Raw genomic sequence first — 15,495 nt, forward strand, 5'->3', positions numbered from 1 at the left:
TTAGTTTGAAATTTAGGAAAAGTATCTGAATAAAAATCAATTCTGCTATAAATAGAATTACAAGTAAATAATATATTATTAAGTGGTGAAAACAACAAATAATTCGTATAATTGAATTTAATTTAGAACAAGGGAGCTTGTCTAACATTGAACTGAGGAACATAGAAGTTAATAGAATTAAGAATGTCAGAATCGCACATATTGTTTAAAAGTTTATACATAAAACAAATTTTGTAAAAATCACGACGTACACTTAATAAAGACAAACCCAAATAAGATTTACTAAGACTAGTAGAATGAGAGACCTTAAGTGGTAATTTGAACATAATAGATTTGACAAACTTATTTTGAATGCGTTCAATTCTATTCTTATGTATCTGATATATAGGATCCCACAGTATGCACCCATATTCCAAAACTGAACGGACCAATGATGAATATAATACTAGAGAAGTACGAATATCATTAAAATCATGACAGTATCTCTTTATACACCCTAATACTCTATTAGCTTTTGAAACAATATATTCGCAATGCAAGACAAAGGATAATTTGCTGTATAATATAATTCGAACGAATTCAATAGAATCGGAAATAATACGCCAAAGAATCTAAAAATATAGGAGAAAATTTGAGATCCGAACGAATCCGAATGAATACGAAAAGAATCGGAAAAGAATTCCAAAGAAAATAAAAGAATTCGAAAGTATATGAAAGAATCCGGATGAATCTGAAAGAATACGACAAAATCGGACAGAATCTCTATAATAAGTGTCTAAGTAAATCAGCGAGAATCTGAAAATAACTAGAGAGAAATGGACACAGTTCTAAATAATACGCAAAGAATCCGAAAAAAATATGAAAGAATACAAGAAAGTATAAAAGAATGGGCCAAATTCCGAGATGATCGGGGAGAATCCAACAGAATCCGAAAGAGTCTGAGAAAATCCAAGATTATCCAAAAGAATCCGAAAATAATGCGAAAAAATTCGACAGAATCCGAAGTAACGCACAAAGAATTCTAAATAATAGGAAAGAAACCGAAAAATCCAAAATCCGAGAGATTCCGAAAGAATACGAAGAGAATCCGAAAATAATCTCAAAGAATACACGATAATACGAAGGAATCCTATCACATTCCGAGAGAATCGGAGAGAATCCGGAAGAATAGGAAGAATCCCAGTGAATTAGAGAGAATCCGAAAATAATTCGGAAGAATTCAACAGAATCCTAATTAGTACACAAATAATTCAAAAGGATACGAAGAGAGTCCGAAAAAAATCCCAAAGAATATAAGAGACTCCAGAAGAATGCAAGATAATATGAGAGAATCCGACCGAATTCCGATAGGAACGGAAAGAATCCGAAAGAATCCTTATAAATCCGAGAAAATCTGATAGATTCCGGAAGGACCGGAAAAGAATTCCAAAGAGTCTGAAAGAATCCGAGAAGATTAGACAGAATTTGGAAGTATCCGAGTGAGTCAGAAGGAATCTGAACCTAATTGAAGAGAAATGGACACAATTCTAAGTAATACACAAAGAATTATAAAGGATACAAGAGAATCCTAAAAAAGTCCTAAATCCGAGAGATCTTAAAAAAATCCCAAAAAATACATGAGAACCAAAAGAATTCAAAAGAATATGAGAGAATATAAAAAGAATCCGGATGTTTCTAAAAGAATCCAAGAACATACGATAGAATCTATAGCCATCCGAGTGAATTAGGGAGAATCTGAAAACTATTGCATAAAATTTGACAGAATCTTAAATAATGCACAAAGAATTTGAAAAAATATGCGGGAATACCAGAAAGTATAACAGAATACAAAAGAATTCGAGAGGATACGTGAGTAACTGAGAGAATACGAAAGAATCCAACAGAATCAGAAAGAATCTGAGAAAATCTGAAATTATCCGATAGAATTCGACAGAATAATATGAGAAAATCCGAGCGAATAGAAAAGAATTCGGAAGAATGCAAAGAATCTAAGAAAAATACAAGAGAATCCTAGAGAATTTGAAAAAATCCCGATGAATGCGAAAGTACCCAGGAAAATTTGACAGAAACTGGAAGAATTCGAGTGAATCAGATAGAATTCGTAAATAATTCGAAAAAATTCACTAGAATCCGACGTAATACGCAAACAATCCAAAAGAATATGGAGGGAATCCGAAACGAATTCCAAAGAATATAAGGAAATCTGAAAGAATAGAAGAGAATATGTAAGAATTCGACCAAATTCCGAAAAAATAAAAGAGGATCCGGAAGAATCCTAAAGAATACGAGATAATCTGGGAGTATATGAAAGAATCCGAGAAAATCGAATAGAATCTGGAAGTTTCCGAGTTAATCAGGGAGAATCAGAAAACAACTCAAGAGAATTGGACACAATACTATATAATACACCGAAAGAATATAAGATAATTCCAACAAACTCTAGATCCGAGCGAATTCATTCGAAAAAATACCCAAAGAATCCGAAAAGGATCCCAAAGAATACAAAAGAATAAGAAAAGTTATGAAATAATCCAAGAAATCGGAGAAAGTCCAACAGAATCTATAAGTATCCGAATGAGCCAGGCAGAATATGAAAACAATTGCAGAGAATTTTATAGAATCTTAAATAATACGCAAAGAATACGAGGGAATCCAGAAAAATCGAGATCTGATAGATTCCGAAAAAAGCGGAGAAAATATGAAAATAATTTCAAAGAATACACGATAATATGAGAGAATTCGACCAATTCTAAGAGAATCGGAGAGAATCTGGAAAAATACAAAAGAATCCGAGAGAATACGAGAGTAACCGGCTAAATTCAAAGAGGATCGGAGAAAATCCGGAAGAATCCTCAAGAATCAAGGAGGAATACAAGAGAATCCGAGAGAATTTCACAACATCTGGAAGAATCGGGGTGAATCAGAGAGAATCCGAAAATAATTTGCAAAAATTCAACAGAATCCAAAATAATATGCAAAGAATCCAAAAGAATACCAGAGAAACCGAAAGAATACGAAGAGAATTCAAAAAGAATATAAGAAAGTCCGGAAGAATACAAGAGAATATAAGAGAATTCGACCAAATTCCGAGAGGATTATAAAGAATTGGGAGGATGAATCCTAAAGAATCCGTTATAATTTGACAGAATCTGGAAGTATCCGAATAAAAATACGAAAAAGAATTGGAGAGAATTTGACAGACTTAAATAATATCCGAAACGAATACAACAGAGTCAGAATAAATTCGTGATTCGAGAGACTCCGAAAGAATATAAGTAACTATAAGAGAATCCGAAAGAATCCGAGAAAATTCGACAGAATCTATAAGTATCCGAGTGAAGCAGGAAGAATCTGAAAACAATTGCAGAGAATTTGACAGAATCCTAAAAAATACGCAACGAAACCGAAAAAAATATGAGATAATACAAGTAATTATAAGACAACTTGCCAAATTTAGTTAGGATCCGAAATAAATGGAAAGAATACGAGAGAATCCAACAGAATCCGAATGAATCTGAAAAAATTCGAAATTATCCGAAAATAATTCGAAAGAATTCGACAGAATCCGAAATAATACACAACGAATCCTAAAGAGTATGACAGAATCCAAAAAAATCCGAGATCCGAAAAATTCCGAAAGAATACGAAAAGAATTCGAAAATAATCTCAAAGAATACACAATAATAAGCGACAATCCGATCAAATTCCGAGAGAATCGGAGAGAATCTGGAAGAATACGAATAATCCAAGAGAATACGAAAGGAACCGGCTAAATTCGTATGGGATGGGATAGAATCCGGAAGAATACTTCCGAATTTCGGAGAAATACAAGAGAATCCGAGAGAATTTGAAAGAATCAGGGTGAATCCAAAAATAAATCCTAGGTATTCAACAGGATCCCAAAGAATATAAGAGAATTCGAAAGAATACAAGAGAACGACCAAATTCCGGAAGGATAAGAGAGAATCGGGAAGGATCCTAAAGAATACGAGAGAATTCGAGAGTATATGAAAGAATCCGGATGAATCTGAAAGAATACGACAAAATTGGAGAGAATCTGGAATTATCCAGGTGAATCAGCGAGAATCTGAAAATAACTGGAGAGAAATGGACACAGTTCTAAATAAAACGCAAAGAATTAAAAAAATATATGAAAGAATACAAGAAAGTATAAGAGAATGGGCCAAATTCCGAGATGATCGGGGAGAATCTGGAAGACTACGAAAGAATTTGAGAGGATACGTGAGAAACTGAAGGAATAGGAGATAATCCAACAGAATCCGAAAGAGTCTGAGATAATCCAAGATTATCCACAAGAGTCCGAACATAATGCGAAAGAATTCGATAGAATCCGAAGGAATGCACAAAGAATCCTAAATAATACGAAAGAAACCGAAAATAATCTCAAAGTATACACGATAATACGAAAGAATCCGATCAAATTCCGAGAGAATCGTAGAGAATCTGGAAGAATACGAAGAATCCGAGAGGATACGAGGGGAAGCGGCCAAATTCATATAGAAGAAAATTTGACAGAATACAGAAGAATACTAGTAAATCAGAGAAAATCCGAAAACAATTCGGAAGAATTCAACAGAATCGGAATTAGTATCTAAACAATTCAAAGTAATACGAAGAGAATCCGAAAAGAATCCCAAAGAATGTAAGAGAATCCGGAAGAATGCAAGAAAATATGAGAGAAACCGACCAAATTCCGATCGGAACGGACAGAATCCGGAAGAATCCTTAAAAATCAGAGAAAATCTGACAGAATCCTGAAGAATCCGAAAAGAATCCGAAATAATTCCAAAAAATATAAGAACATTCGAAGGAATACAAAAGAACTACTACTTTTTCCTAGAGGATAAGAGAGAATCAGGAAGAATTCTGAAGAATACGAGAAGATTGGACAGAACTTGGAAGTATCCAAGTGAGTCAGGGAGAATTTGAAAATAATTGGAGAGAAATGGTCACAGTTCCAAATAATACACAAAGAATTCGAAAAGATGCAAAAAAATCATAAAAAATCATAGCTCCGAGAGATTCCGGAAGAATACTAAAAGAATCTGAAAAGAATCCATAAGAATACAAGAAAACCAAAAGAATTCAAAAGAATATGAGAGAATATAAAAAGAATCCGGATGGTTCTGAAAGAATCCAAGAAAATCCGAGTGAAGTAGGGAGAATCTAAAACAATTGCATATAATTTGACAGAATCTTAAATAATACGCAAAGAATCCGAAAAAATATGAGAGAATACAAGAAAGTATGTCAGAATCTACCAAATTCCGAGAGGATCGTGGAGAATCTGGAAGAATATGAAAGGATTAGAGAGGATACGAGAGAAACTGAGGGAATAGGAGAGAATCCAATAGAATCCGATAGAATCTAAGCAAATCTGAGATTATCCGAAAGAATTCGACAGAATCTGACAAAATACACAAAAAATCCTAAAAAATACGTGAGAATCTGAAAAAATCCGAGATCTTGAAAATTCAGAAAGAATTCGAAAATAATGTCAAAGAATACACAATAATATCAGAGAATTCGATTAAATTCCAAGAGAATAGGAAAGAATTCGGAAGAATGCTAAGAATCTGAGACGATACGAAAGAAACAGGCAAAATTCGTATAGGATCAGAGAGAATCCGGAAGACTCTTTAAGAACCTGGGAGAAATACAACAAAATCCTAGAGGATTTAACAGAATCCGGAATAATACGCAAACAATCCAAAAGAATGCGAAGGGAATCCGAAACGAATTCCAAAGAATATAAGGAAATTTGAAAGAATAGAAGTGAATATGCAAGAATTCGACCAAATTCCGAAAGAATACAAGAGAATTCGGAAGGATCCTAAAGAATACGAAAGATTCCGGGAGAATACGAAAGAATCCGAGAACATCGGATAGAATCTGGAAGTATCCGAGTGAATCAGGAAGAATCTGAAAACAACTGGAGAGAATTCGACACAATTCTAAATAGTACACAAAGAATCTGAAAGAATATAAGAGAATTCCAAAAAATTCTAGATCCGAGAGAATTCGAAAAAATACGAAAAGAATTCGAAAATAATCTCAAAGAATACACGATAATACAAAAGAATCCGATCAAATTTCGGAAGAATCGGAGAGAATCCGGAAGAACGCGAAGAATCCGAGAGAATACAAGCGGCCAAATTCATATAGAAGAATCCAGATGAATGCGAAAGAAGCCGACAAAATTTGACAGAATGCAGAAGAATCCTAGTGAATTAGAGAATCCGAAAATAATTCGGAAGAATATCAGAGAATCCGGAAGAATGCAAGATAGTATGAGAGAATCCGACCGAATTCCGATAGAAACGGAAAGAATCCAAAAGAATCCTTATAAATCCGAGAAAATCTGACAGAATTCGGAAGAATCCGAAAGGAATTCTAAACAATATAAGAGAATTCGAAAGAATAAAAATGAACGGTCAAATTCCGGGAGGATAAGAGAGAATCAGGAAGAACCCTAAAGAATACGACAGAATTCTAGGGTATATGAAAGAATCCGAGAAGATTAGACAGAATCTGGAAGTATCCGAGTGAGTCAGGGAGAATCTGAAAATAATTGAAGAGAAATGGACAGTTGTAAATAATACACAAAGAATTCTAAAGGATACAAGAGAATCCTAAAAAAATCGTAGATCCGAGTAAAAGAATCCCAAAGAATACATGAAAACCTAAAGAATTCAAAAGAATATGAGAGAATATAAAAGGAATCCGGGTGTTTCTAAAAGAATCCAAGAATATCCGATAGAATCTATAATCCGTAAATAATTCGAAAAAATTCAAAAGAATACGGAGGGAATCCGAAACGAATTCCACAGAATATAAAAAAATCTGAAAGAATAGAAGAGAATATGTAAGAATTTGACCAAATTCCGAAAAAATAAAAGAGAATCCGGAAGAATCCTAAAGAATAGGAGATAATCTGGGAGTATATGAAAGAATCCGAGAAAATCGAATAGAATCTGGAAGTTTCCGAGTGAATCAGGGAGAATCTGAAAACAACTCTAGAGAATTGGACGCAATACTAAATAATACATCGAAAGAATATAAGATCATTTCAACAAATTCTAGATCCGAGAGAATTCGAAAAAATACGAAAAGAATCCGAAAATTATCCCAAAGAATACAAAAGAATATGAAAGATTATGAAATAATCCAAGAAATCCGAGAAAGTGTAACAGAATCTATAAGTATCCGAGTGGACCAGGGAGAATCTGTAAACAATTGCAGAGAATTTTATAGAATCTTAAATAATACGCAAAGAATACGAGAGAATCCAAAAAAATCGATATTCGAAAGAATCCGAAAGAAAACGGAGAAAACACGAAAATAATTTCACAGAATATGCGATAATATGGGAGAATTCGACCGAATTCTAAGAGAATCGGAGAGAGTCTGGAAGAATACAAAAGAATCCGAGAGAATACGAGAGTAACCGGCCAAATTCAAATAGGATCGGAGAAAATCCGGAAGAATCCTTAAGAATCAAGGAGGAATGCAAGAGAATATGAGAAAATATATCTGGAAGAATCGGAGTGAATCAGAGAGAATCCGAAAACAATTTTCAAAAATTCAACAGAATCCAAAATAATATGCAAAGAATCCGAAATAATACGAAGAGAATTCAAAAAGAATCCTAAAGAATGCATAAAAGAAAATCCGGAAGAATACAAGAGATTATAAGAGCATTCGACCAAATTCCGAGAGGATTATAGAGAATTGGGAGGATAAATCCTAAAGAATCCGTTAAAATCTGACAGAATCTGGAAGTATCCGAATAAAAATAGGAAAACAATTGGAGAGAATTTGACAGACTTAAATAATATGTAAAGAATCCGAACGAATACAACAGAATCCGAATAAATTCGTGATTCGAGAGAATCCGAAAGAATACGAAAAGAATCCGAAAATATTCCCAAAGAATAGAAGAGAATATGAGAAAATCTGAGAATATGAAAGATTCCTAGAGCTCCTAGTGAATCCAATGGAATGGGTGAAGCTACGAAAACAATGTTGAGATTATTTCTTGAAAAATCTAGTTAGTTGAGTAAGGAGTGTTTAGATAGGCAACCCATAATTTACTCAAGATATCTTGGTAACATGGAATAGAGAAAAGCGTTCGACGAAAAATATATTTTGGTTCTAGGTTAATTACCTGGGAGACTTTCTGCTATTGTAAGATATTTTTCAAGCCGTTTTAAATATTAGCGCAGCTTTTGCTTAATTTTAAATAACTTATTTAATAAAAATATCGTCAGACGGCTACGTAAAAGTAGATACTTTCACTTAGTTTAGAAGCATTAAAAACGAGGACAAAAACACAGTGGTCTTAAAAAAATTTTTTTGTCTATTTTGGACTAACTAAAACTACACTTTATGTTTTATATATATTATTATAAACTTAACACTACGACGTTATTAAAAACAAAACACAACAAAACAAAATAATATAACAAAATAAATAATTCGAACAATCCTGTTTCGGTAACAAGAACAACTCAATCACAGCTAACTAACTCACAACTAAAAACTACTCCTTCTTGTGGTGTATATCCGCCATCTCGATCTCCTCCGGCTTCATATCCACATCCCCCCACCCCCACACGCTATCTTCATGGTGGTGGTCATGCTCATGTTTAATCAAAATATTCTCGTACGTCCTGCTCCCATCCCCTGTACGTTTTGCCCTATTGGCCACCATCTCCACGTTCACAGTCTTTAGATCATAGGCCCATCCAATCTTCGCCATGAAGTCCAACACTGCGGTACTCCCATTCATGGAGTAGTTCCCCAGTTCGGCCGCTTTGTAATCCCACGGGAACACATGGTGGTAGTTGTGCCAGCCTTCCCCGAATCCCACGAACGCCACAGCCCTATTGTCACACGCGTTGATGTTCCTGGAAGCAGGTATGAGTCGAGGTACTTCAACCTGAGGCGGTACTTACTTGTCGAAGGGTTTGGAGCCCCACATGTGGGCGGCGCTGTTCACACACCAGGTTCCGTGAAGGACCACGAGGTACCGGAAGATGTTGACGTGCCAGCTGACGTTGAAGTTTTCGTTCCAGAACCAGCACGGGATGAGAGAGGGGAGGATGAAGCAGAAGAGGGGTGCGAGAATGAGGTAGTACCTGGAAGGATATTACCATGTTTTCTAATTTCCGTAGAATTAAAATCAATGTGACCTTTGATGAAATGTTTGTGTGAAAATGAAGTGAAAGTTTGAGTGATGGCTTTTTTAGTTTTGTCGTCTCGAGCGTGTGAACAAAGTCTGATCGGAGTTTTCTCCGCGTCTCACAGTTGGAAGGATACAAAAATGTTGATTTTCAGTTGTGATTAATTGTTTTGTGTGTTAAACCTGTCAGGAGGATGAGAAGATTTAATAAGAGAAAGTTGTTCTACGAAAAAACATGTAATGATGTCACAACAAACTGGTGATCAACAAGTAAAAATAGAACAAACCGTATGAGAAGATAGAAAATGAATATCGATTTGTTCCGGTTTGTGAGTTACAATAAAAATTTGAGTGAAACTCGCTGAACCTTAATTTTGGGAATAATAAATTAGATTGAAGATAGTGTTAGGAAGAGGTTCTCTGAAAGTGTAGTCCAAATTCAGACAGGTTCAAAAACACTCAATGAATGGTTTAGCTAACAAATTAAGTTAATTTTGACACTAGTATTTGATTTGTAGCGGCATTAACTTTCGAGTTATGCTAAGAGAAAATAACTTTTTTCGCATTCCTGGATAATGCACACTTTCCAACACTCTTCCGTAATGTCCCAGTTATGTTTAAAGCGACAAATATTATTATTATTATTAAAAATGTACTCACTTTCTCTGGAACATAACAACGGGATCAGCAGCAACGTCATCCATGGGAACCCCTTTCCCTTTCGTGTAGACATCCCTGTGTTTCTTGACCAACAGCCAGCCCATGTGGGAAAAGAAGAACCCTCTGTTGGAATTGTGGGGGTCAGCGTCAGTGTCGGTAAACTTATGGTGGACTCGATGGTCCCTGACCCATTCATAGACGTCGTTCTGCAAAGCCACGGTCTGGCATATCATCAGAAGAACCCGTAGCGGAAATTTAGCCTTGTATGACCTATGGGCCCACAATCTATGTGCTCCCATTGTCACCCCCAACGAAGAAATTGCAACCGTGATGTACGCTGCAATCAAAAATTCTATGGTTCGAAAGTCAAAAATTTTGCTCTTTGCTTACAGTAAAGTAAAGTTAATGCTTTTGCCGCCGTGAAGAAGTAGTAGATACCATAGAAGGCGGCGACGTGTAGGTACACAAAGATGAGGACGTTCCTCCAGACCACCTGCCATCTATACTTCGGAGTGGCAGATCGGTCGATTTTCGGCTGGTAACGTTGTACATCTTGTTGGACACCCGGCTTGCTGATAATCTGCACAGGTTCCGCGGAACTGTAGTAGTTGGATTTGCCTAAAGGGTTAGGCGCCATTTTCTACAACCAAGGAACATCATTTCAGACAAGAAAAAATAGGGTCATAAGAATGCGAATTTGGTGATTTGATTGGTTAAGTCTACAGAAGGCATATATGAAAGTGCAATAATTAGTGTTAACGTTGGCGAAGTACTAGTAAAAGTTGCACTTTCACCGCGACCTCGACCAGACTCATCGATGTAAAGTACCGATGAAGCGGTACGCGAGAAGAGTGGTCTGACTACCATATGGGTTCGAACTTGTTTTACTGTTTGTGATCTAAATAAGAAACTGTAATTTTAGTGGTCGTAATTTTCTTTGCTCTCGAGGAGTTCCAAATAATGGTACTTTTACTAACAAGAGCAAAAATAGTGCCGCCTTTTCTTAATTCGTCGCATACTTCAAAACCCTTTAATATCCAACACAGATTGATCATATGTTTTTATTGACACAGTTTCCGACTAGAAAAATGTGTGTCGATTTTACTTCCTACGACGGGTGCAGGCACGCTGCGATTAGTTCTGTTGGACAACGCCGGAGGATGTCTTAAGGAGGTCATAACACCGTAGCTTAGGAAAGCCATTGTCATTATCAATGATAAGAGCCATCACGGATCCTTTTTGTTGCTGCTTAATGAATTAATAAGTGAGTCAAAATTGGACCTGATTTTTTTGACCAAACCAGTTTGCGAGCGCCATGCGAGAAAGAGAAATTTTGGAATAGTAGGCCATATTTCGGACAAGTGTAATTATGAGACGACAGAATGTTGAAAAAATGTCTGTGGGTAATTACATTCTCTAAATCCGTGGTTTGTGGTCGTTAGATTTAAAGTGGGTTTGACCGTGTTTTTTGGTTTAAATTCAGGTGTCAGGTTTAAGTAACAAGTTTTCTTGAATAAAAACTAGAGTTCCTGTATATTAAGCTAATTCAATTCCTAATTACTGAATCAAATTAATTCTGTTCTATGAAAAACTATGGAAAATCGAATTATAGGCTGATTTTTGACGTTTCTTAGTCGTGACGTCATTAACTATTGACCTGTGACGACACACGCATTTTTTAAATGGGAAGTAGGTATACACTTGTTTTTTGGTAGTGTATATTTCGGTTTCTACGCTGAACCAATTCAATATAATTTCTAAAAATTTTTTTTTAGCGCAACAAATGTTTAGGTGGACATTAATTTATCTGACAGCAAAAATTGCACTAAATTTGATACTTACATATTTACAAACAAATTCTGATGACGTCATTCGTATCATTATCGTAACAAACAATAAAGCAACATAATGAGAGGAAAATTAAACTTGTAATATATTCGAAAGACTTTTTATAAGTTTGGAACAAAATTTTGATATGTACAACACCATAATGACTTTAATTATATTTGAACTATACAATTTGTCACTCGTAGGTATCCCCTCCAGCAACTTGATGACGTAATCTCATAACATTATTATCGCGGGAACGTTTGATTCATGGTATAATATATGTACGAAAAACTTAATATATGTATATATTTTGTTTTATTATATATAGTGTGAATCACTACTTGAAATACATATACAGAGTGGGTCATTAGCCACTTCCTAGTCTTTATAAATACAGTTTAGGTTTGAAATTCTGTTGCGTCGTTGCCACGTTTTCTGGCAGTAGAGTTATTTTTAAAATCTGTGTTACAATATTTTGTGGAAGGATAAATAAAGGTATGTACTGTGTTTATAAAAAAAGTCTAAAACTTGACAATTTGCAAATTTCTTTTTTTTTTTTTTAATTTTCGATCAATTTTAAATATATTTATACTAATAGTATACTAAATAATTCAATAAAACTGAAAAGTGAAAAGTCAAAGTTGTGTGTTAGGACCTGAAAACAAACTTTGGTCTTTGATTTTTTTTTCTATTTTTTTAGTGACTCACTCTGTATATGTATATGTATCTCAAAAAATTGTAGTTATTTGCAATAATAATAATGTTAAACCATCAAATACGAATTAAATCTGTAAATTGATAATGTATACTGGTTTAGTAAAAATTATTACATCACTCTTTTTGATTTTTTTTTATTTCAAGATTGGTATAATTAAGCCTAGTTTCAACTATAACGAATTGACGGAATTTTAATTTGTGTATTTAAATGTGTGAAACACCCTGTATATGTATAATACTAGTTACTCTAGAGAGCTTATGATTAAATAGCTCGTGAAAACAATATAAATATCAGTTTAAAAAAAATTTGGAAGCACTTGTCATCTGTTCACGTTTATTCTAGCAATAGGATCACATCTGCTAAAGATTTCTATCTACCTTCACAGAACAGTTATTTTCTTAAGAAAAATATATACAGCATGGTTTAATGAGCGTCTAAATCTACAGAGAACAAAGTTAATGTCTTTCGGTTTAGATTTTCCAAATTTCGAAAAAATTATTAATTGTGATTATTTTGGAACATTATAAAAACATAAAACTAAAAATATTAGGGAAAAGTACCTACGTTTAAGAGTCAAATTCACTGCTTGTGGAACCCAACCAGGAACTTCTCAAGCGTCTTTAATGGCACAACACACACAGCGCGAATGCGGCTGAGTACTTTCTTCCGAAAGCTATATAACATTGAACTTGGACCGGCATCGGTACTTGCTATTTGTTACCAATCCATCTCCTTCCCTCCAGTCATCGTCTTCTTCCTCACCACCAGTGAATGTCGTTTCTTCATCTCCTTCCTCCAGCATCTCGTTCTAAAACTAGGCAATCTTTGTCACTGCGCGAGAAGAGGTGGTACCTGATTTCCGATCATGAATTTCTCCCGCGTTTGAACTCTAATGTGTGTCAAGAACGCTTAGCACTTTCGCAAAAGTTCACATAACTTTGCTAAGATTTGCTTATCTAGTGCCGTTGTTGGCTTAGTGTATTAGCAGTTCAACGACAAGTCATAATGTATCAAAGGCAGCCACGACGTGACGAGCGGCAGGTACTGCTCGGGCGCGAGCGGGTCACCACGATTTAGATAGTAATTTTTTTTGTGGCTAGAATCTAGCCTATAATTATGTGTGACGGATGCGAGAGAAAAGTAGATTTTCGGCTAAAAAAAAGATTTAAGGTTGGAGGAAGCGGAAAAGAGTGTCAATTAGGACATTTGGAACCAAGTTTTTGGGTTACGTGACTGGGGGCTTTGGGTCTACGCATTCATTTTTACTGGTTTAGATGAAGTTAATGCGTAGATGCATTTGAAATGAATTCGAAATATGAGCACACTTTTGCCTTTCTTTTAATGTTGTTGGTAGTTTGAAGACACATGTGTGATGGTACTACTACAAATAGCGAAAAAGAGAAATGTAGAGCAAAAAACACTAATATAGGAAAACAATAAAAAAAATCACGACGATTATAAATTAGAAACCGAAAGTTCGAGGTGCTAAAATTGTGTTTCAATTGCAGTCTACATACATGCATCCTGGGAGAAATATTTTTATGCTTCAGTGTTTGCTTAACGGTAAAATTTTTACTGCTACCGCAACGACATCCTTATTTCAGATGAAATGTTGTTGAGCAAAAAATGCCTCAATTTTTTTTTTTTTTGCAGAAGTAGGCTTTTAGTGTTTTACTTCCTTTTAAGAATCGCAAGATTTAGTAGGAAAAAATTATTACAATTTCCAATATGAGTGATGGAATAAGCTTTCAGTGATTTGTGAGCCTATTGTTTAGGAGTAGGTCAAATGACACTTTGTTCTAGACAAAATGAAAAAACAAAATTTTTCATGTGGTCTTTAATTGTTTCTTTATCTTCTAGTAAGTGTTTTAGTATGTTCACTAGAGAGAGGGAACAGATAAATGCATTGTAATCACATCTGGTTAATTATCATTTGTTTAGATCTAGGGGAAGCGAAGCATCCCCTAGCCTCTCCCTAGCTACGGTCTTGTCTAGGGGTTATGAAATATCGAGAAAATATGAAAGTACCAAATTACCCGATGGACTCCATTAGTGACGTCCCTAGCATATCCTCGATTAAAAAAAAACAATTCGAATGTATTTATGTTTATACATCGGAAGAATGTCACGTAGAAATTAGTTGGATTTGAATGAGTTCATCCCCTCAAAATAGAGGATCAAAACTATTAAGTAGTAATATACAATCGACTAAATGTTCTGAATGTCATTATTACAACTCTTATTAATTAAATAAAGACGCTTGTATTTTCATATTTTCGGGAATGAAAAAAATAATCACGTGATTTCAAAATTCTGCCGAATAATTTGAACCTAAAAGTGCTAAGTGTGATGAATTTGAACTTGAGATTTATCATTGCATTCATATTTTTTGATTCGCTTAATCAGGTGGTTAAAAAAATTAATAAATGAGTCAGTTTATTTCATTTTTCCAGAAATTTTGCTATTTTTCATTTTCCATTTTACACTAAAAAAATAAGTCAGTGAAATGGAGAAAGGAGGTGGGCGGGGCTAAATTCAGCTTTTTTCTAGTTTTATGAACAAGTAGTAGGCCCGCCCACCCACCCCTTGTTCGTTCCAGTGACTATTCTTAATATTGTTCAGTCCTAGTTTAGCAAGTTTTAACCCCGCCCACCCACCCTTTTTTTCTTAGAAGATATGTCATTTACCAAAATCAATCTTATCTTAGCAGATATTGAGATCCACCTTTCATTCGGACTAGACAAATTCCGGGAGGATCTGGGAGAATCCGGAAGAATACAAAAGAATCAGAGAGAAAACGAAAGAAACTGATCAAATACAGTCAAGGTGGAAACGACTACAAAAAAAAACAGAAATAATACGAGGGAACACGAGAGAATGCAACATAATCCAAAATGATTTGAAAAAATCTGAAAGAATTCGAAAATAATTCAAAAAAAATTAGACAAAATTCGACACAATACACAAAGAATACTATAGAATACGAGAGAATAAGAAAAAACCCGAAATCAGATAAAGATTCCCATCAAATTCCGAGAGAATCGGAGAGAATCCGGAAGAATACGAAGAATCCAAGAGGATA

At 34.8% G+C, this 15,495-nt stretch overlaps 2 protein-coding genes across 2 annotated transcripts in view; both read right to left on the reverse strand.

The window, feature by feature from the left end:
- Positions 1–15,495, reverse strand: part of LOC135129687 (uncharacterized) — a 284,314-nt gene that overhangs the window by 56,924 nt on the left and 211,895 nt on the right. The window lies entirely within an intron of this gene.
- On the reverse strand, positions 8,363–13,099 carry LOC135129680 (acyl-CoA Delta-9 desaturase-like). The gene is made up of 5 exons (XM_064056918.1): positions 12,978–13,099; positions 10,256–10,505; positions 9,866–10,202; positions 8,979–9,161; positions 8,363–8,930 (listed from the first exon to the last, which is right to left on the reverse strand). The coding sequence occupies exons 2-5, from the start codon at positions 10,500–10,502 to the stop codon at positions 8,564–8,566; spliced, it is 1,134 nt and encodes a 377-aa protein (XP_063912988.1). The 5' UTR covers positions 10,503–10,505; positions 12,978–13,099; the 3' UTR covers positions 8,363–8,563.

Source organism: Zophobas morio, unplaced genomic scaffold (genome assembly GCF_036711695.1).
Source record: "Zophobas morio isolate AGI-343-1 ecotype UQ-CSIRO unplaced genomic scaffold, CSIRO_AGI_Zmor_V1 ptg000016l, whole genome shotgun sequence".
Taxonomy (NCBI): domain Eukaryota; kingdom Metazoa; phylum Arthropoda; class Insecta; order Coleoptera; family Tenebrionidae; genus Zophobas; species Zophobas morio.

Coding starts and splice junctions, on each gene's coding strand:
- LOC135129680 (XM_064056918.1), bottom strand. CDS start 10,502: ATGGCGCCTAACCCTTTAGGCAAATCCAACTACTACAGTTCCGCGGAA. Junction 10,203..10,255: donor AGCATTAACTTTACTTTACT/GTAAGCAAAGAG, acceptor TTTTGATTGCAG/CGTACATCACGGTTGCAATT. Junction 9,162..9,865: donor GTTGTTATGTTCCAGAGAAA/GTGAGTACATTT, acceptor ATATCCTTCCAG/GTACTACCTCATTCTCGCAC.